This window comes from Equus asinus, chromosome 8 (assembly GCF_041296235.1).
Source record: "Equus asinus isolate D_3611 breed Donkey chromosome 8, EquAss-T2T_v2, whole genome shotgun sequence".
NCBI classification, from domain to species: domain Eukaryota; kingdom Metazoa; phylum Chordata; class Mammalia; order Perissodactyla; family Equidae; genus Equus; species Equus asinus.
In genome coordinates this window covers 39,543,482-39,565,809 of record NC_091797.1, presented here as the reverse complement: position 1 = coordinate 39,565,809, position 22,328 = coordinate 39,543,482, and the positions used below count along the sequence as shown (strand labels likewise).

General features: G+C 35.8%; 2 protein-coding genes across 2 annotated transcripts; one reads left to right on the top strand and one right to left on the bottom strand.

Annotated features, from left to right (window-relative positions):
• Nucleotides 1–480: 480 nt before the first annotated feature.
• LOC139046019 (putative olfactory receptor 1F12P) lies at nucleotides 481–1,422 on the top strand. Its single transcript, XM_070516782.1, has one exon. The coding sequence runs from the start codon at nucleotides 481–483 to the stop codon at nucleotides 1,420–1,422; it is 942 nt and encodes a 313-aa protein (XP_070372883.1).
• Nucleotides 1,423–6,468: 5,046 nt separating this feature from the next.
• LOC139046069 (putative olfactory receptor 2B8) lies at nucleotides 6,469–7,407 on the bottom strand. The gene has a single exon (XM_070516840.1). The coding sequence runs from the start codon at nucleotides 7,405–7,407 to the stop codon at nucleotides 6,469–6,471; it is 939 nt and encodes a 312-aa protein (XP_070372941.1).
• Nucleotides 7,408–22,328: the final 14,921 nt, after the last annotated feature.

Below are 22,328 nucleotides of genomic sequence, written 5' to 3'. Positions count from 1 at the left end.
TTCCAAGCAGGTTGGTTATTACTGTGTTTGACAAACATTTGGAAAAATTTTCTCATTTAAATCTTAATGTTTGGCGTGGAGTCATTTAGTGTGTCAAACCCATGGATGTGTTCCAGCACACAGCTGACAGTCAGGCAGCCACACAAATTGCAGAATGTGCAAGAGTTTGTATCAACATCATAAGTGGGAAAATAATCTCTACTTACAGAGGAGAGATGTATAGAGATCCCTTGGAAATCTTGGATGAGGTGAGGTTTCAGCAAGAGAGGATAAGTGAAAAGACAACGCATGAAATGGAAAGACACACCCAAGGTGCAGCAAGGCTTGGGAGAGAACATCAGAGAGGAGGTAGGGTAGTCTAAAGAGAAAATATTTAGTAAATGGGACTAGACTAGGTAAGTAGGTAAAAAGTACCAAGGGGAAATTTATTCTGTCGAAAATATTTCATCCTCTGGGTCCTCATGCAGGTATATCCAGGCAATGGAAAAGGAAAACCAAACCAGTGTCTCTGAATTTCTCCTTCTGGGCTTCTCGAGTTGGCCAGAGCAGCAGGCACACCTTTTTGCACTTTTCTTGTGTCTTTACTTAACAGGTCTGTTTGGAAACTTACTCATCTTGCTGGCCATCAGCTCACATCATCATCTCCACACACCCATGTATTTCTTCCTTGCCAATCTGTCCTTTGTAGACCTGTGCCTTCCTTCAGCTACAGTTCCCAAGATACTACTGAACACCCAAACACAGACTCAGTCCATCTCCTATCCTGGCTGCCTGGCTCAGATGTATTTCTGTATGATGTTTGCCAACATGGACAATTTCCTTCTCACAGTGATGGCATATGACCGTTATGTGGCCATCTGTCACCCTTTGTATTACTCCACCATCATGACCCAACACCTCTGTGCCTCTCTGGTGACTGCACCTTGGGTCATTGCCATTTTGAACCCCCTCTTGCACACCCTTATGATAACCCGTCTGCACTTCTGCTCTAACAATGTCATCCATCATTTCTTCTGTGATATCAACTCTCTCCTCCCTCTATCTTGTTCTGACACAAGTCTTAATCAGGTCATGGTTCTGGCTGTGGTGGGGCTAATCTTTGTGGTACCTTCAGGGTGTATCCTAGCATCCTATAGCCTCATCATCTCTGCTGTGATGAAAATCCCTTCTGCCCAAGGAAAATGCAAGGCTTTCTCCACCTGTGGATCTCACCTTGCCTTGGTCATTCTTTTCTATGGAGCAATCACAGGGGTCTATATGAGCCCCTCATCCAACCATTCAACTGAAAAAGACTCAGCTGCGTCAGTGATTTTCATGGTCGCAGCCCCTATGTTGAACCCCTTCATTTACAGTCTAAGGAACAATGAGCTGAAGGGGGCTTTAAAGAAGGCTCTAGGCCAGAGCAAAATCTTCTCCCGGTGATTCATACTGGTAGAAAGGAGTTCAACAGGAGGCAAGTTCTAATGAGATCATCATTTTCATTTTCATCATAATTACAAAGCTGTTATTAAATACCTATTAAACTTGACAATGACCTAAGTTTGCTACAAACTCTAAAAATGACATAGTCACAGGTCTTATCCTTTTGAGCTCCCTGAAATATTATTTATGTGGGCAAATATTTACATATGAAGTCCCTGAAAAATCACAATAAAAATATAAAATCAACATTCAAATGCATGATTAGGACCTCACATATGGCTCAGATTAATACAGGAATACACCACGGGGAGTTCAGAATAGAGTATTTCCCCAGGACTGTCCTCCTAGAGTAGACAGGAGTAGATAACACATTGTCATGCATGAAAAACGGTAGAGAAAAAATTACTATGTAATGAAAGGTTCACATCAGAACTTTGATGTGAGGTCGAAGACAGAAGATATTGGGGAGGATTTAAGAGGTCAAGTAAAGCTTCAAGAAAAAGACAGCACTTAATCTGGACCTTAGACACAGATGAATTTTACATAGGAGTGATAAGAATATTCAAAAGTGGTTAGAAAGCCTTGTAGGGAAGAAAGAGCATGGTACGTATGAGTAAATGTATTGAATAAATCAATCTGAATGAAGTGAAGGGTCCATATTACAGACTGGTGAGAATGAAGGATGGATTGTTATTTCTTACCCTAATGTTTTATATTTATTCATGTTTTATGATATTGTATGAATTTCCTATAATCTGTCTTTATCTCCTTGTGTAAAGAGCAGGATTTATATCTATGTCTATGTAGATAGCTATATAAATCTTCATGGTGGTCTCAACAAATTGCCTGGGATGCTATTAATCATCATTTTAAAATTTAAAAATTTGTATTGTTATTTACTCTGGAACATGCACAGAGTTGCCTATATGAGTAGCAGACCACACCAGCAATGGAAAGCATATGCCTTTGTGACTTTTGATTTGGAACTCACATCTGATTTAACAGATTGTTTCCTGTCCACGGTGTCCCCCAGAGCCCTGCAGAGTGCATTTTTCCATATGCCGTATGTCCCACATTTTAAGTCATACTACCCAAAGTATCTCTTCAAAGTTGGTTAAAAAAAATGCTCAATCATTTTCATGTGGTGTGATAACTGACAGGAAAAAATAAAGATAAAAAGATAGAAATAAGATAGAGATTTTTAAAAAGACATCCTGCTATAAATATTTTTTATTCCTTTGTTTATTTATGATGTGAAGATCTTCTACAAATTACCCTTCTGGTTTTCACTCGTCTCTGATGAGAAAGAGATCCAAAAAATTTGCTGGGGCATGTAAGGCCCAGTATAAATAACATTCGGCGGAAGACAGAAGCAATGGTAAAAATGGCCCAATCAGATCCAAATTCCCCAACTCTTGAAAGATCTTTGTATGCATCAGATATCTTAGTTGCAAAGAAACAGAAATCAATTCTGCTTAATTAAGCAGAAATAAAATTTAATGAAAGAATACTGGGTAGTTCACAAAATTGCTAAAAGGGCTAGAGAACTGGGTTCAGAGGCTCACAACCAGACCACAGCCAATACAACACTAATAATCATCCTATAAGTTGACCAAAGTCACATGATTAAACACTGGATATTGCAGCTTGACCCAGTGATGCTGTGTGCCACAGACATTGGATGCCTATGCTAGCCTGCTGCCACTGCTGACTCAAAAACTGGACATTTCTGTCACTGCCACCACCACCAGAGAGATTTTCTACCATTTTTCATTTTTGTATCACCTATCCTTGATTCAAATTGCAGAGAGACTATATCTGATTGGTCAAACATAGAATACATGCCCTTGTCCCAAGTACAAAGAAGTCTGAGAGAGTATCTCAGATTTTCCCCTGTACTGAACACCATGCCATGCCTCCCAGACCCCCTTTCAAGACTGACAGATTTATCCCCCCAGTTGCTGGGAGTGTTGCTGGTTGATAGTCCTCCCTGATAGGCCTCACTGTCAGCCCTCTCCAGAAACTGCCCTCAGATAAAAAGAACAGCCTAGTCTAAGGGGCAAGCTCTTTAGGGGCAAGCTGTATGCAAAGACTGGTCTCTTGAGGGAGTATAAAGACCTTATCCATTTAACGCAATTCAGGACACTCTGAAGGGCCATCTTTCTTCTGAGTTAGCAGCAAAGGCTTTGTTGTGATTGCATCACAACCCAACTTCCTTCACCCAATGCTGATGCCTTTATTCTCTCACAGGTATCAGTCACAGGATCGCTACCTATAAACTTCCTGCATGCCAGTCTGTAATCTCAGAGTATGCTCCTCTTGGAAGCCAATCTGTGACTCCACCTGTAATGAAATAGTTAATACAGCAGTCTCTGAATGTAACCTAGTAAAACTAAAAATTAATGACACATTCAGAGACAGAAAAATCTTCCACTTGAAATGTTTTTAAGTGTCCCTTAGGTAACTTTTGATTCAAGAAGGAGCTATAAATATTTGAGAATACTTAGAAAATTATAATAATCAAAACACTACATATGAGAAAGCATGAGAACAACTACAGCAGTGTGCAAAGGAGAATTCTGAGGCGTAAACATTTAAATGAAACTTAGATAACTCTAGTTAAGGATCCGACTGAAAACTTAGAAAAAGGCAACAAAATAAACTGAAGGACTACAACAGAAATGGAAATAAAAGCAAAAAACAATGAATCATAATACAAAACAACAACAAAAAAACAATAACACTTAAAAAATAAGTCCAAGAGATGGATATTTAAAAAACAATTGGTAAAACTGAGAAACTACTACCCAAACTAATCACTAAAAAGAGGAGAGCAGAAATATACAAAATAAGAAACAAGAGGAAATATCTACAGAAATAGGAAAATTTGAAGAAACATAAGACTAAAGTATTTTAACTAAATCTATGCAGATAAGTTTGAAAATCTAAACAAAATGAGTAATTTTCTAGGAAAATATATTTATCAAAAGTGACCCTAAACAAGGTATAAAATCTGAATAGACTGATTTCCATAATAAAATTTTCAAAGAACTAACACCCCAAAAGAACCAAACCTAAAGTTTCCATAGGAGACTTCTACTAAAATTTAAATAATTTTCAGAGCCTAGAAAAACTTTTCTTATATCAGTGGCTTCAGGAGACCTTAAAGTTTTCTGCAGCAAAGAAAGTTCATTTAAAGGATTTGAAAGTGACCATTTGGGTCTACTTATCAAGGTGCTGTTGAGCAATAACAGAGAGTGGGAAATTTGTCACCACGGGGGGTAAACAGTATTCCAAAACTGTTTTCATACTGGTATACATTAAGAATTACTATGGTGCCAAAATATATGGTTTCCCAAGTGTTGACTTCAAGTGTGAATGCTGGGATGCTGTTAAGGATATAGATAGAATCTTGACCATGTGTATAATTTCGCCTAGCTGTCATTTCCGCCTCGCCAACCTGTGTCTCATGCAAGATCAATTCTCATGAGCATGACCGACTGAGGGGGTTCAAGGCCCGGGAGGATGCAGGTAGTTGTCAGGACAAGAGACTATATAATAAGTTTTTACATATGTCTCCACCCAGAGACACACATGTACTTATCTGCACTGTACTACATATTGGAAAAATCTACTAAAAATCATAAACATTTCTGTGATGATACCACTGTCAAAGTTATAACCTCCACAGAAAAATACACTGTGCATGACATTAAAGATATACAAACACTAGGATTCATATCCCAAAACAAATTTACACTGAAAACTGAGCTTTGAAGGGGATCTGAGGGCTAGAATGTCAGATTCAATTTTTCTGGAATGTTTATACTTACTACATAATTCAGAATTGAATGACGATTATTTCACGAGATGGCTGTTTATAAAGTTTAGGTATATAGAGATTTTTAAAAATTAATACGCACATTATTCTTTCAATTTCCTCCAGATGAATCTGAGTAAGCTTCCACAAAACATGAGGTTTCCTGGGAATAAGGGGCCACTACTTACATCTGTATAATATGTCACCAATTCAAATTATGTGGAGTTTTGCCAGATGTGAGATACAAACGCCATGAGCAATAGATGCCTGAATCAAAGAATTTTATAAAATGGTAAGAAGAGAGAAATTTAAACGTATTTTTACCCTTTGGAAATTTTGCTGCATTACTGGAAGTAAAATATGTATAATATGAAATAGAACTTGGATCACGTGCTATTCATATATGATAACATCCCCCCAAGTCAGATTTAAAAAACAGAATGAGGCTCACAGATTTAATATAATCAACATCCGTACCTCACATCCATGTTTTTTATGGCTATGTACCAAATTATAGGGAAGCACTACCAGCTAATGGCTACCATTGTCACCGGCAACATCGTATCACTCCCTCACCCAGTGATCCTGTGTACAGCCTTCTATGAAATGAATGCTGCATAATATGGCTGCCACGGTGGTGAGTTCACTATATGGACTAACTTCAGAATGACTTTATCAGGATTTATGTTAGCAACTCTTTCTTTGAACTTAAAGTTAGTTTTTCTTACAGCTTCCCCCACCTACTTCTGTGAAAAACCTCTGATGGAGTCAACCTACAGACTTTGTATGAGAGCCCTGATCAAAGTGCCAGACTAAGTGATATCCCTCCAGCAATTGCTAGAAAATGCTAACAAGTTAATATTTCTTACAGTGTTTCAGTGGTTTTATGCTCTTATTTGGCTGTGTCTTTACAGTATGTACTTAAATGTCTTTTTGCAAGAGAAGCAGAATAATGTTTCCAAATGGGGTTGCAAATAAGAAAACTTCATAGAGCTTTTAAAAATAATAAATGTAACACAGATCTTCTAGAGACACTGAATCACCATCTCTGGAAGCTGGAATGAATCTATGAATGTTGATTTGAACACACATTTTCATGGGACAATGAAGTAAGAAAATTCCCTTGAGAGTTCTTAGGGAAAATTTTAGCTGACACATGGAAGACAAAAACATCTTAAGGGCTCTGGTATTCAAAGACCTTCCATTAAACTGTTTTCCTCGCCCAGTTATCTGGAGTCATGACCATTCCAAAGAACATTCTTCATTGCTCCCTTCACATCCTTGTTCTGCAGAGTATATATGAGGGGGTTGATCATGGGAGTAACGATGGTGTAGAAGAGAGCTATGAACTTGCCCTGATCCTGAGAGTAGTTGTTGCTGGGCTGGAGATAAGCATACATGGCTGTGCCATAGAACAGGGTGACCACTGTGAGGTGAGAGCCACATGTCCCAAATGCTTTTCTCTGCCCTGCTGCAGACTTTATCCTTAAGATGGCCCTGACAATCCCACCATAGGAGAACATGATAAATGCAACAGGTATGAGAAGTATGAAGACACCTACAAAGAAGAGCTCAGACTCATTCATAGTGGTGTCAACACAGGCAAGCTTGAGCAATGCAGGTACTTCACAGAAAAAGTGGTCTAATTTATTTCTCCCACAAAGCGGTAAAAGGAAGATGAGTACCGTTTGGAATAAGGAGTTGGCAAAACCAATGAACCATGAAGCAGAAGCCATCAGAGCACAGAGATGGGGAGGCATGATTACTGTGTAATGAAGGGGCCTGCAAACAGCTACATAACGGTCAAATGCCATAACTCCTAAGAGAATGCATTCAGTGCCTCCCAATCCTAGAGAGATATACAGCTGAACTACACAACCACCAAAGGAGATAGATTTGTCTATTCCCCTGAGATTGACCAGGAGCTGGGGAACAATGCTGGTAGTGTAACACAGGTCCAGAAAGCTGAGGTTGGAGAGGAAAAAGTACATAGGGGTGTGAAGATGTGGGTCCAGGTGGGACAATGCAATGATGGTTGTGTTTCCCAGCAAAGTGAAGATATAGAATATCAAAAGAACCACAAAGAGGACCAGCTCCAGTTGAGGCCTGTCAGAGAAAGCCAGCAGGATAAACCCAGTGAGGGAGCTTGCATTTTTCTCTTCCATCCTTGCTAGCACATGGTTCTTATCAAGACCAAGCATTTAGAAATTTTTAGAAGGTGTCTTTAAAAGAAAAGGAGAGAGGAAGAGGTGAATCTATCATGTTAAAAGACACGGTCATGGGATTTTTATATGCAATTGTTTTCAGAAGTGATGTACTCATTGAGATGGACATATCTTATACCAATGTAGTTCCACATTATCACAAAAAGTTATATCATTGATATTTAATGTAAGAAAAATCAAATAATAGACCTTGTGTTCCCATGATTCATGGGTATGAAAGGTCTGTTTCAGATTGAGTTCATAAGATTTAAAGTACTATAAGAATACATGTACATTAGAGAAAATGAGAATGAGGGAAATACTGGAGCACGATCAGAAAGAATAAGAAAGAGAAGCAGACAGAGGCAGAGAGATTATTTGAAACATATATCTCAAAATTCTACACAATTGTACATACCTCACATGCAATAGAATATAAAGCAAGATAATCTCTAAAATACATTCAGATATTGGAATTCGTGATCTAGAATGTACTTATACAGAGGAATAAATTATATTAAAAATATCACTTACAGCGCTGACTCTACATATTTTGGAAGTTTTGCTCTGTACTCTACCTACTCCATTATATTTGTGAAGACTACCCTGGTCCTTTTTATGGTAGTCAAACAATTAAATACTCAGTCAGACACCATTCAATCACCATTATTCTGTTACATTGTGGCACTCTTGCCCTCAAGATGCTTGAAATTATCAGACCAACTTTACAAGTTCTCTGAAAATTCGCTGTCTGTGCAGAGTCAGTTGGAATCAGAACTCTAAAATCCAGTGGCCAACAGTTTCCTTTTCCTTTTGCTGATTTCATTTTCAAATATTACCAACAACTAGAGTGTGTGAATTCCGGAAAGAGGTGGGATTATTTTCTATGAACGTTCTAATCAGGGTAAACATTTTTAAAAGTGATCCAATTGTGTAACCTATGTACAAACTGTAATGCTTTGCATCACTCCCTATGATAAAGTAATTAAAAAGATAAATACATAGAGATAAAGGCAGATACATTGTCAAAGCAATGACAGGTCAAAGAGATATATTGTAAAACTAAAACAAATACAAGGAAAGGCATAAAAAAGGAGATTTTGGTATTATAAAAATCTAAGAACATCCATCTACATTCAGTTAATTTTATATACACAGCTTTCTGGAAGCGATCTTGAAGAGTGAGTTACACTGGACCACACATGTTGCCAACTCTAAGGATGGTTGATTGCCGTTTTCATCCAGTTATTTAGTATTGCATAGCATGGTCATACCCCGACTTAAGTGGCATCAGGAAATGAATATTTCAGATCTAGCATATTCAAATGGAAAATCATACGGTAAATTTTTAATCTTTCTAAAACTTTTAAAATCTGAATCGTTTCTGTATAGATACATTGATATGCAAAATAAATTGGTACAAAGTGGCATATAATAAATATTAATAAAATCTGAATAAGGGAAAAGTAAAGATCAAGGGAAACAAGAGTTAGTGGTAGAGAGGCCACTGGGAAATATCCTCTACCACAGACATAAATGTCCTCCTTGTCCCATAATTTAGTTCCAAGGAAAGCAAACAATCAAAAGATTGATGTTTTCAAATATAAAAGCATTCCCAGCAGAAATGTAATACATCATGCATGAGAAGGATTAGTTAAACTAAATTAAATTTATACTCAATCAGAAAACAACAGTATGATAGAGTACTATTTCACATATCCATCAAATACAATATTTAATTTGTAAAAAATGTTTTCACATTTAAAGTTTGAAAAATTAAAGTATCCAAAGGTTGAAGGTTAAACTGATATGCTACTTACATTAATAATGTTAATGCTGGTTGGTATTACTGAGGGTTTGATATGCTCTAAAATATTAACATGCATAATCTCAACTAATCTTTTAAAGACTTTTTGAAATTTATTACCGTCCCCTTTAGACATATGAAGAAATTGATTAAAGTGGTTAAATAGCTTACCCAAGATCCTTAAACTCCTAAAGGTTTTAACATAAAGCCAGGTCCCTTTGATATCAAAGTTCATACTTTCAACAACATTACTTTATCGTCAATCAAATGGATTTAATAAAATTCAAAGGAATCATCACATGTGACATAGAGGTGCAGCATTTCATAATATTTCATAATTCCTTTGATTTCTTATAAGAATGTGATCAGTGATATCCACACAAAAATCTATGCACAAAGAAATTCATAATAGAAATAATTATAAAAGTATGAGAGACAGTCTAAATGCGAAACGAAAGGATACATCCTCTGACTCACACCTGTTCAGAAGAGCAAACAAAAACAAACCATGGTCAGTCTCATGCATGCACACACAAATAGAGAGGCACTCGTTGAAATGAACTGCTGGCTAATTTTTAAATTGTATCTAATAAAGAAAACATTCATGAAAGTGGAGAGCAAACATAAAATGCTAAATCATCCAAGGAAAACACCAAAATAATAATGAACCATTAAAATTAATTTATATGATTTCCATTTTATCATCTAAATAAGGACCAAGATGGCAACTGATAAAAGATAAAACCCCAGTGAGATCACGTTGTACAAAATATTTGTTGCTTTACATGATAATACATATACGAAGAAAAAAGAAGGCTGAAAGGCTACCTATCTGACAGGTATAAAAATGAATGATTTCAGGTTGAAAAATAAAATATGAGGCACAGGAGATGCCCACTAAAACAGAAAAGAATGTGATTGCCTCCGTGTGTGATCATTGCTTGCAATGTCACGCAGGAGCGCATACTGGGAGGTATTAGGATACTAATGTCATATTCTATCTTCTGACTTTGAATTTTTTTCTCATTACAATTCTGGAAAATTATTATCTTTAGTAAGACTGGACATGGGAAAGATCTAATTGCAAAATGCATTATCCCATTGATTCTCAAGAGTATGTTCGGCTGGTCTAGGTTACTTTGTTCTGTTCATCTTTTCTTACTTGGAATCCAACCTTTCTAAAGCTGCTTGCACCACCACAGAGGCAATCTTCCAAGAGAAAGAATTCTTTTTGGCTAAGGTCAAATGAGAAATTTTACTTCATTTCCTTCCTACCACATTTGAAGCATTGTGTAATTTGACTGGGAATCATCATCTCTGTTTAGACAAACATCATTTGACTCAATGCAGCAAGAAAGATTGATTCATTAGACAAACTATATAAATAATAGTGACTGGAAATATTATTCCTTAGGTACAGGAACAAAGGATGGTGTCCTTAGTAGCCATCACAATATGACGTGATATAGGAAAGATCTGTTATAAAAATTACACATAAATTATTACTTTGGGTACAAAAAAATAAATAATTTTTTAAGTGAAGATTACATATGAAGGAAAAAATTTAAATAGGTAAAATAAAACATATCTACAAAACAAAGATGGCATTGTATAAAAATTACTATCAATAAAAGAATATACAGGGAAACAACATCTCACAAGATGAGCACTGTATACATATTTTAGATATTTTTGTGCTTCTTTAAGAAAGGAAATAAACTGTTTAAAACTATGAATACTCATGATACATTTTAAACATAGAGAATAAATATTGTGTTTCACAGAGAATAAGCCGCCAAAAGAAAGAATGAAAGCATATTGCCTAATACTTTCACATACACACATACATTATTTTTCTGTTACTGAAGGGCATATTTTATTACACCTAAATATGTTATATTTAAATTACTTTCCATGTGTACATACTGAGGTACAATGAATGTACTACAATCAGATGGAACGTCTAGGGATAAATCATTAGCTTCTAAAATGAACAACTAATTTAGTTCTAATATTTGGTGAATTCTGTAGTCTGTTCCTTTTGCCAATGGACATATATGCAAACCAACTGAGCTTTTTGTGGCAACAACAATTGCAACTGGAAATTAACTTGCCAATTCAAAAGCAATGCAGAGATCAAGTTCCATTCCACTCACCTTTATTCGTCTTATCTGTGGATCCTAAGCTATTTTCCTACCTCATCTCCAACTTACTGCCTTTAACATAGTACTGGGGTTGGAACTCTGATATGTAGAATCAGGAATCAGGTTGTGTGGAGTGAGTGCAAAGGTTGATTATATCAGCATTGGATTATCCAGAAATTTTTCTTAAGCAAGAGGACACCTTCTCATGATGAGTTCACCTGTTTTCACATGGTACTAGACCTGCTTTTGCCTCTAGGTAGTAGGAAGATGAAGAAAAGCAATTTTGAACTCTCAGTACTATTTCCTCAAATACAATGACTTGGCTTTCTGACAGAGAGACCCTATGAGCAACATGAGAGGGTGAGATGGCGCTACGCTGTGACTGGGCTGGCACAGATTGAGACTCAAACTTGTTTACCTGGCTGAAGTCTCAAGGGAATGTATGTTCTATGCTGTTGATTAGCTGATGTCACCAAGCTGTCCAGAGATGACAATCCTCAGGGAAAATGGGCAGCAAGGAGAATGTCTCTTCTTTAATTTCATATATTTGACAGAGGACAGATAACACCCTCTACCTCTCTAGTTACCTTAGTTCTCAACTTTCAATGACTTGGATGTTTTACATAACCCTTAGATTTTTTTTCTCACAATCACAAAAAATTTTTATGTATAGATAATAAATCAATCATTCGGTTACTTAATTGTAAAAGTATACATGTAAATAAATTTTTCATTTAAATTCATTCATAACCAACTTATAAGGGATCACAAAACTAATAAATAGGCACACCTTAATCTTTAAGGGAAATATAATGGAGGGCAATCATCACATTTATTAACAAACTTCTAATGTGGCTAAGGAATAATATCTCATATCCTCTATAACAGTCTTCAGTTTATATCCAAAGGTTTTAATGATTTACTCAAGTAATAAAAAGAAAATTCTTTAATGACATTTACATGGTTGGTTATCTTGAATTTCACTAGTCTTTGCATTTAAATTCCAAATGATTTTTAGTTTACCAGGATAGTTACAAATATTCGCTAAAGAAAAATGGAGGAAAGTGGATGGAGGTTTCATGTGTTGAAGTCAAGTTTGAAGATCAATCGATTTATTTAAAAACATCTTTACTTGACTATACAGGCAACAACAGGTATAAATAACAACATCTGACTTTGGCAAACTTGGACCCTAAATGTCAAATGAAACTTCAAAAAAAATAAAATCCCTTTATCCACACTGGAACACCTTTTGTTTCAGAGTAATAGACAACTGCTAAATAGCAGTATAAGCTAGCTCAGAGAAAACCATTTAGGCTTGAAGCATCTTGGTTTTTATACGTCATTAGTGACACAGGTATAGAGAGCGTCTGTGATTAATTTCCATTCTATAGCCAATTGTTTCCCATATATCGACAAATTCTACTTTTATTTGCAAGATTCAGCTAGTGAGATAAACTATCCTTCTCCTCCTAAAAGCAGTCTTAGGTTAGAATTTTCTCAGTTATAGCCCTACTGGTTAAAATCCCATCATAATATTTAAAGGAGGTCTAGTAAAGACTAATACCGCTTAGGGTGTCAGAGGAGGGAGGGAATTACAGAGCTACTATTAATGCTTTTCTTCCCAATTCACGCTAGCAGTTATAAGTATTAATTGGCAAAATCACTTTGGATAATAGTTTGACCTTATCTAGGAATGCTGACCTGCAATTACATTCCTCAGTTTAATATTCTCTGAAGTAGTTCTTAGTCATGTTCCCCAAACACATGAATAAGAATGCTCAAAGCAGCGCTGTTTGTATTAACCCAAACCTGTAAAATAATTCAAATGCTCATCAACAGTAAAATGGGAAAACTGTGAGCTATTCATACAACACAGTACTTTACAAAAGAAAGGAATAAACTACAGCAAAACAAACTGAAACATTGTCCTTCACACAAAAATACTGAACAAAACATGCCAGTCACAAAGGAATCAATCTGTCTACATAAAGTTCAAAAACAGGCAAAATAAACTGTTGTTTATGAATGCAAACATAGGTGGTAAAACTATAGTTACAATCAAATATTATAGTCAAAACTAAAAAGAATATCGAAAGGCTGATTATAACAAAGTCAAGATAAATGAAGAGAGAAAGGGATGCAATTGGGTAGAGGCTATCCGAGGTACTGTCCAGGTTCTAGTTTACGAAGAAGGTACTATAATGACTATTCACTTATTAATTATTCTTTAAAGTGAATATTTTTATACAGGTGTAGAGACAGAGAGACACACAGAGACAGAGAGAGAGAGAGATGGCCAGAGGAAATAAGAAATAACACATAGGACTGCGTTATACTCATGTTTTACTCAATACTATACCTATGACAATAAGAAAGTAGGAAACAAAGAGGCTATATAAAAGTATCAAAAATGATTAGGAGTATTTGTAAATGAATAAGGCTGATAAAAATCATATTTGGAAAAGCTAAGTTCTGAACAATGGAAAAATGGTTAGGGATTTGTAAGGAATCAAATTGGTGGACTAAAAGGAATATAAATCTAAAAACAATACTGATCTAAGGAAAAGCAACACTAATGTAAAGGAAAGAAGAGGAATGCTTCTCCACCCAGTTCCAGGACACCATTCTCTCTGTAGAGTAGACACAGTGAAGATAGCCTTTCTTCTGAAATATCTAAATTGCCACCACCTCAGTAAAGTATTGAACAAGCTATTTCTAGGCTCTGAATTATTCCAAACTCTCAGATTCTCTTCCTCACTGCTTGTCGTCTATCTGAGATAAGCGGAAGGGAAGGTCCACACTTCCTAAGTGAAATGTTATACCACCCTGTACTGCTGCTTCACTTTGGGATTTCTGTATTTATCACTAGATAAATGGATAAAGAGCCCAAGTGGGGAAAAGGAAAGGGAAAAGGGCAGAAACAAAATGAAAGATAGAGAAGACAAATACAGAATGACAAACAAGAACTGAGAGAGACAGTAGATATATACAGAGATTTCAGTTAAAAAGTACAGATACATACAGTAAATGTGAAAACAGAATGAAAATAATAGGGGAAACAATAAAATGATGGGAACAGGGATTCTCAAAAGCTCAAAATGCATTGAAGCAATTACAAGTAAAGTAAAATATAGTGCCAGACTGTACAGCTGGCAGGTTGTTTAATTATTCTATATTGAAAAATATTTCACTTCTTGAAAGGCCCTTCACGTACATGGTCACCTAACACCAAAGATGGGACATATTGAATATAGACATCTATATTTCCACCAAAAGTCAAGGGTAACGAAATCTGAATGCTTTCTATTGAGCACATCCAATCCCTCCCCCCTCTCCTCTGCAGGATGTGACTCTGGAGATTCTCAAGTAAGCAGAGTTTTCATAGACTGGAGCTAGACCGTCCCATTGCTTCTATGAAGTTCTTGAAGGATCCTCCCAAACTATTTCATCTTGGAAGGAATTTTCTGGAATCTAGAGAAAATTACATGTAATTAGGCTAGTGGGGAAATGATTATGAGCACTATAACCCAAGACATGTGGAAAAACCCCCGGATCACATGCTACATTTCCACCATCCATTCCCTCCCACTCCCAAAACAAGCACTTACATTTTCACACACACAAGACATTTGCATTAGAAAGCTTCCAAAATTTAGTTTACTATGTCTTCTTTGATCATTTGACCAATGAGTGAATCTGTGTTCAGGATGCTGAATACATAGGAAATCTTATAACAATTTGAGCCCATTTCTATCTTAACATATTAAAATTCTATTAACTTTAGTCATTATAGGACTATCCTTATAATTCTTATGCAATTAAATTATGAAAATTATTGACATCTTAAAATTGAAAATTATAAACACAAAACTTATAATCACACTGAGGAAATCTTTGAATGTACAGCATGCTAATTAAAACATTAAGCAAGGTTGATTGTCATTTCTTAGTAATCATTAGCCTCTACCTAGTGAGAGTAAAGGCTTATTAAAAGGAATTTAAAAAGATATTCCATTATTCCTTGGAAAGAGCATAACTTTGAACTCTGAAAATCTAGGTTCACATCTTGATCTTGTTATTTAGAAGCTGTGTCACTTCAAGCAAGGATTTAACCTCCCTGTTCCAGAGTGAGCTCAGCTGTAAAATAAGGATGATATTGTCCCTTAAGGTGTTGTAGTAAACAAATAAGATAAAAAATATGAAAATGCCTTACAAATTGTAAATCATTGTGTAAATGCAAAGAATTATTAGCATTTCTAGCCAAAATCATGCTTTTTCTTCAGTCCATTTCCTCAGATCACCTTCAGTCATGCCATGCTGTTGGCCACTTCCTCCTTGAAACGGTCTTCATTAGCTTTTATAAACTGTTCAACCCTGATGTTCTCACATGTCAATGGCCATTACTTTTCTGCTTTTTCGAAACCAAAAGTCCTTTTCCTTAATTCTCTTTTTACCCATTTCCTCTTCAAAATGACGGTACTTTGGTGAACCACCAAAGAATTGCCAAAAGTATATCAAGCTCTGAACCCTCTCTCCAAGCAGAATTCTATATTTCCATTGCCATTCCTGACACATCTACTTGAAAATTTACATGTACTCTGGTTCAATAAATCCACTGTTTCCCTCTCCCCAACCAAAAGTAGCTGTTTTAGTTTCCTGTGGCTGCCATAATGAAGTACCACCAACCGGGGTACTTAAAACCACAGAAATTTTTTCTCTCACGCTTCTGGAAACCAGAAGTCCAAAATCAAGCTGTCATCAGGAACACACTCTCTGAAGGTTCTAAAGGAAAATGTGTTCTATGCCTTTCTTTTAGCCTCTGTTGTTGCCAACAATCCTTCTCATTCCTTGGCTTGTACATTTATCTTTGTTCCAATCTTCGCCTCCATCATCATATGGTGTTCTCCCTGTCTGTGTCTTGTCTCTGTTTTCCCTTCCTAGAAGGACACCATCCATATCAGATTAGAGCCCACGTAATCAAGTATGGCATTATCTTAACTTGATTACATATGCAAAGAATCTATTTTCAAATAAGATAATATTCTTAAGTACCAGGGGTTATGACATATATTTTTTGGAGACACAATTCAAACCATAACAGCAGGTTGTCATCTTTAGCCTCTCCATTTTTAACAAAAGAATCAACCAATCTCTCAGTCTTTAAGACTGGAACCCTTTTTGATTTTAATTGAGATAAAATGACATGTCAAGTTGTATTGGTTTCCAGTGTACAGCATACCGATTCGATACATGTACATACTGCAGAGTGATCACCGCAGTAAATCTAGTTAACATCTATCACCACACACTGTTACAAATTGTTTTTCTAGCATTTGTTGAATTTGGTTGGCTAATATTTTATTGAGAATTTTTGCATCTATTTTCATCAGGGGTATTGGCACATAATTTTCTTTTCTTATAACATTCCCGTCTGGGTTTAGTATCAGGATAATGCTGGCCTCATAAAATGAGGTTGGAAGTATTACTTCCTCTTCTGTTTTTTGAAAAAGTTTGGAAAGCTTCACTCTTCAAATGTTCGGTAGAATTCACCAGTGAAGCCATCTGCTCCTGGACTTTTGTTTGTTGGGAGGTTTTTGATTACTGATTCAATCTTCTTACTAGTAATCAGTCTATTCAGTTTCCCATTTCTTCCTGATTCTATCTTGGTAGGTTGTATGTTTCTAGGAATTTATCCATTTCTTCTAGGTTGTCCAATTTGTTGCTATATAACTATTTAAGAAGTCTCTTATGATCCTTTGTGTTTTTGTGGTATCAGTTTTAATGTCACCTCTTTTGTTTATTATCTTATTTGTTTGAGTCCTCTCTTTTTCTTGGTGAGACTATCTAAATATTTCTCTATTTTGTTTATCTTCCCAAAAATCCAATACCTAATTACATTGATCTTTTCTATTGTCTTTTTAGTCTTTATTTCATTTATTTCCATGTTGATCTTGGTTATTTCCTTCCTTCTCCTGAGTTTTGGATTCATTTCTTTTTCTTTTTCTATGTCTTTGAGGTGTAAAGTTAGGTTATTTATTTGAGATCTTTCTAGTGTATTAATATAGGCATTTATTGCTATGAACTTTCCTCTTAGAACTGTTTTTGCTACCTCCTATACATTTTGGTACATTGTACTTCCATTTTCAATTGTCTCAAGGTATCTTTGAATTCTCTCTTTATTTCTTCTTTGACCCTTGTGTTGTTCAAGAGCACACTCTCCACATGTTTGTGAATTCTCAAGTGTTCTTTCTTAATTGATTTCTAGTTTCATACCATTAATATCATTGTGATCAGAAGTGACGCATGATAGGATTTCAATCTTCTTACATTTATTAAGACTTGTTTTGTGGCCTCACATGTGAGCTGTCCTGGAGAACGTTCTGTGCATACTTGGAGCAAAGTGTATTCTGCTGTTTTGGATGGAATGTTCTGTAAATATATCTTAAGACCATTTGATCTAACTAGTCATTTAACTGCAATGTTTCTTTATTGATTTTCTGTTTAAACATCTATCCTTTGATGAAAATGGAGAACTGAATTCCCCTGCTAATGAAGTATCATTGCATTGCTGTCCGTTTTTCCCTTTTGGTCTGATAAAATTTTCTTCACATATTTAAGTGCTCTGATGTTGATTGTATCAACATTCTTAAAAGTAATAGCCTGTTGGTGGATTGACTCCTTATCTTCATACAATGACTTTTTAGTCTCTTATTACAATCTTTGTCTTCAAGTCTATTTTGTCTGACTTAAGAATAGCTACCCCAGCCTTCTTATCCATTGCGTGGACTATGTTTTTAGTTCCTGTGTTTTCAGTTCTGTACATTCATAAAGGTGAAGTAAGTCTCTTCCAGCAACATATAGTTGGGTCTTTTTGTTTTATCCATTCAGCCACTCTATGTCTTTGGATTAGAGCACTTAATCTGTTTACATTTAAAGTAATTTATGACTGGTATGGACTTATTAACATTTTGTTCATTAATTTCTGGCTGTTTTGTAATTTTTTTCTACCTTCTTGTCTGATTTCCTCTTTTGTGATTTGTTGATTTTTCTGAATTGATATGCTTTGATTCCTTTCTCTTTATTTTTGAATATCTAATATAGGTGTTTGCTTTGCAGTTACCAGGAGGCTCGCATAAAATATATTTTTTATAACAGTGAGTTTTCAACTGATAAGAATTTAAGTTCAAATGCATTCTAAAGTTCAACATTTTTGTTCCCTCTCGCACATGTTTTATGTGTTGATGTTACATTATACATCTTTTTATTTTTTGTAACTATTAACAAATTATTGTATTTATAGTTATATTTACTTCTTTTATCTTTTAAGCTTCCTACTGCATTTATAAGTGATTAACTCATCACCGTTACAACATTAGGTTATTCTGAATTTAGCTACATATTTCCCTTTACCTATGATATTTATACTTTTATATGTTTTCCTGCTACAATTAGCACCCTTTTGTTTCAGCTTAAAGAAGTCCTTTTAACATTTCTTGCAAGGCTAGTCTAGTGGTGATGAACTCCTTTATTAGCTTTTGCTTCTCCAGAAAACTCCTCATCTCTCCTTCAATTCTGAAGGACAGTTTTGCTGCATAGAGTCTTCTCAGTTTGTAGGTTTTTTCTTTCAGTCCTTTGAATATATTGTGGCACTCACCTCTGGGCTGAAAAGTTCCTGCTGAAAAATCTGCTGATGGTTTTATGGAGTTCCCTTGTAACTAGCAAGTTGTTTTCCTCTTGCTGATTTTAGGATTCTCTGCTTTTCTTTAACTTTCAACAATTTAATTATAACGTATCTTGGCGTGGATCTCTTTGTATTCATCTTTTTTGGATCTGCCTAGACACTCTGGATCTGGATGTTTGTTTACTTCCCCAGGTTACAGAAGTTTTCAGCAGTTATTTCATTAGTTATGTTTTCTGCCTCATTCTCTCACTCTTCTCTTTCTGGCGCTCCTGTAGCATACATATTAGTCTGCCTGATGTTGTCTCATAAGTCCTTTAAGCTATCTTCACTCTTTTTCATTCTTTTTCCTTTCCGTCCTTTTGATTGGATGGATTCCACTACCCTGTCTTTGAGTTCACTAATGCTTTCTGGCACACTATCTGGTCTGATGTTGAACCCTTCTATTAAATTTTTCAATTCAGTTATTGTATTCTTCATGTCTGAAAATTTTTTGGACACTTTCTTATATTTTTATCTCTTTACTGAAATTGTCACTTTGTTCATGCTTTGTTCCCATGGCTTTGGTGAGCATCTTTATGACACTTTTATTGAACTCTTTATCAGATAAGTCACTTATCTCCATCTCCTTAAAGTCTTTCTGAGTCTTTATCTTATTCTTTCCTTTGGTACGTGTTCTTTTGTTTCTTCATTTTCCTTCACTCTCTTTGTTGTATTCTGCACAGTAAATAAAAGACACCTCGCCGTCCTAGTTTTGAATTAATAGTCTCATGTAGCAGATGATTGTTATCATTCAACTCTGCCCTAGCTCTTAGATGTCTTTCTATACTTTGTGATTGTCCAAGCAGCTTTCTTTGTACTTAGTGACTCCCAGTAGTTGAGGGTATAACAAAATCTGTCCGTTTCCCAAAGGAAAGGATCTCAGTCAGCACCTAGATCAAGGCTCATTGGAAGCCATACCTTCAGGTAGCAGCTTTTAGAGCACATAAACATGCGTCTTTCAAGAGAAGACTAGGAGATTGGTGTTTTTGTCTGCACTGAGCATTAGGAGTATAGCCAGCTAAGAACTATTTCTGTGCTTGCTACCATCCCATTGAACCTAAGAATACAAGGTCTGATGTCTACCAGGGCCAGGTTATCAAGGGATGAGTATTCTCCATGACAGCCACAAAAGCCCGGGCACCAGGTGTGTTCACAAGCTCCTTTCACAGAGACACTGGCAACCTTGGGTGAAGCAGAGGTTGAGTATAAAGGTGGTGCACACTGGCATCTCTCATCTATGGAGAAAATTGAACTCAATCCCTACATGTGTGTTCAATTAGAAGTTTACCCCTCACTCCATAGCTATTAAGACAAGCAAATAGACTTCTTTCACAGAAACAATGGGCGCCTTTCATTCTGTTGCTTCTGTACCGGCTCCTGGGGGTAAAACTCAGTAAGGTTGCATAATGGCTTTATGAACAGTCTCTTAGTTCACTCTCACCTTGCGGGACTTCTACTTCATGATCTTGAACCACAACCTCATCTGTCTTTGAGATTCCTAAATTTAATGTGTTTCAATGTGGGTTTTTCCTTAGCTCTCCTCTTTGGAATTCTATTTGCTCTTTTAAACATAAATTTCTATTTATGGTTTGAATTTCAAAAAATTTATCTCCAATATCTCTTCAGGCATTTCATCATCTCCATATTTATTTTTCTCATTCTTTAAGTCCTATTATCTGAATTTTAATAATTTTACTTCTGTCCATCATCTCTCTCCAATTTTGCTGGTCTCTTTTGTTTTCTTTTCCTTCTTTCGTACATGAGATTTCCTCATTCTGTTCTTCCAGTTCACTAATTCCTGTACAGATGTACCATTGTACTTGTTACCTACTGTGGTATTTATTAAAACAAATATATATTTTATGTCATTTCACCTTGGTTCTATTTTTATTTTTTGTTTTATTTGATTCATGCTGGTAATACTTTCTCTTATTTCTTTGAAGCCATTTACTAGGCTCATTTTATATTTCTCTCTCCATTTTTGTTAAATTTTTTAATCTAGCATTTTTTTCTTTTTATTGAAATGGCTACTTTCTTTAAGTGCCTTGTGATTTGGGGCCTGTATGCTCATTTTCCCCTCTGAGTATTAAATCCTCTCTGAGATGTTGTGTATTGCAGAAGACCAGACCCCATTTTGTGTCACCCAGAGCAAGCTCTTGAGGTGAGGATGGTATCAATCCTGCAGTGGAATGGGAGAGTTGGGGAAATAACTGCCTGAGGTTGTTAGTCATAACCCTTTACCTTTTTTCTCGGCCCCTTACAAACACAGGGGTTCTATGTTGCTCTGATTTTATGGCTGAGGACACTTGGAGGAAAATTATGTCTTGCTGAAGTTGTAGGGTAAACACTGTGTCCCTCAAGACAAAGCAGTGGAGAAGCTAGATCAGAATCCTCACACTTTCTTTCCAGTTTTAACGACTATAATTGTGCTGGGAAGTCCTCTTCTTCAGCCCCTACTACCATCATACATGTATACACCAATACCTCAGGATTTCTTACAGTTTCTCTATTTATCTTCTCTAAATTTTCTGGGATTTATCTTGGAAGAGAGAGTCAGTGTTCATCATAATTCAGCTTCTTGTTTAGGACCAGACTCTGTTTTTTTGTTCCTTTTGTCCTTTATCTCTTGCTTGTATTTTGAGAATTCTAAGTATTGAAAGTTATTAGTCATATTTATTGCATATTCCATGTCTAAAAATTCAAAAATCCAAAGTCTTTATGAATCTGATTCTGCTCCTTTGTTTATCCCTTGTGCTTACTCATGATATCTTATTTCCTTGTGTGTTGATATGATTTTTGACTGTGAATTGCTCATTCCATTGAAACTTTACCTGTGGGAAGGTGACATATAGCTGTGGTTCTACACATATGATTTGCATTTATTTGTTGATCTACTTAGATGCACTATCAAATACTTTCAAAGCAACACTGAATGAGAAAGGACAATGGAGGATTATTTCTTTTAAATTAAGGGGAAAAACTTCAACCCAGATGTTTTATCCAGTAAAATGGCCATTTAAATAGAGAAGCATGATAAAAACTTCTCAAATATATAAAGCCTCAGAAATCAGACAAGCAAATGCCTACGTTAAAAAGGAACAAACTAAAATAATGTTATGATTGAATCACATCTCAATAGTTAAAAGAGCTCTAAATGAACTAAGCAGTCCCTCTCCCAAACCCACATTTAAAAAACAAAGACTAATGG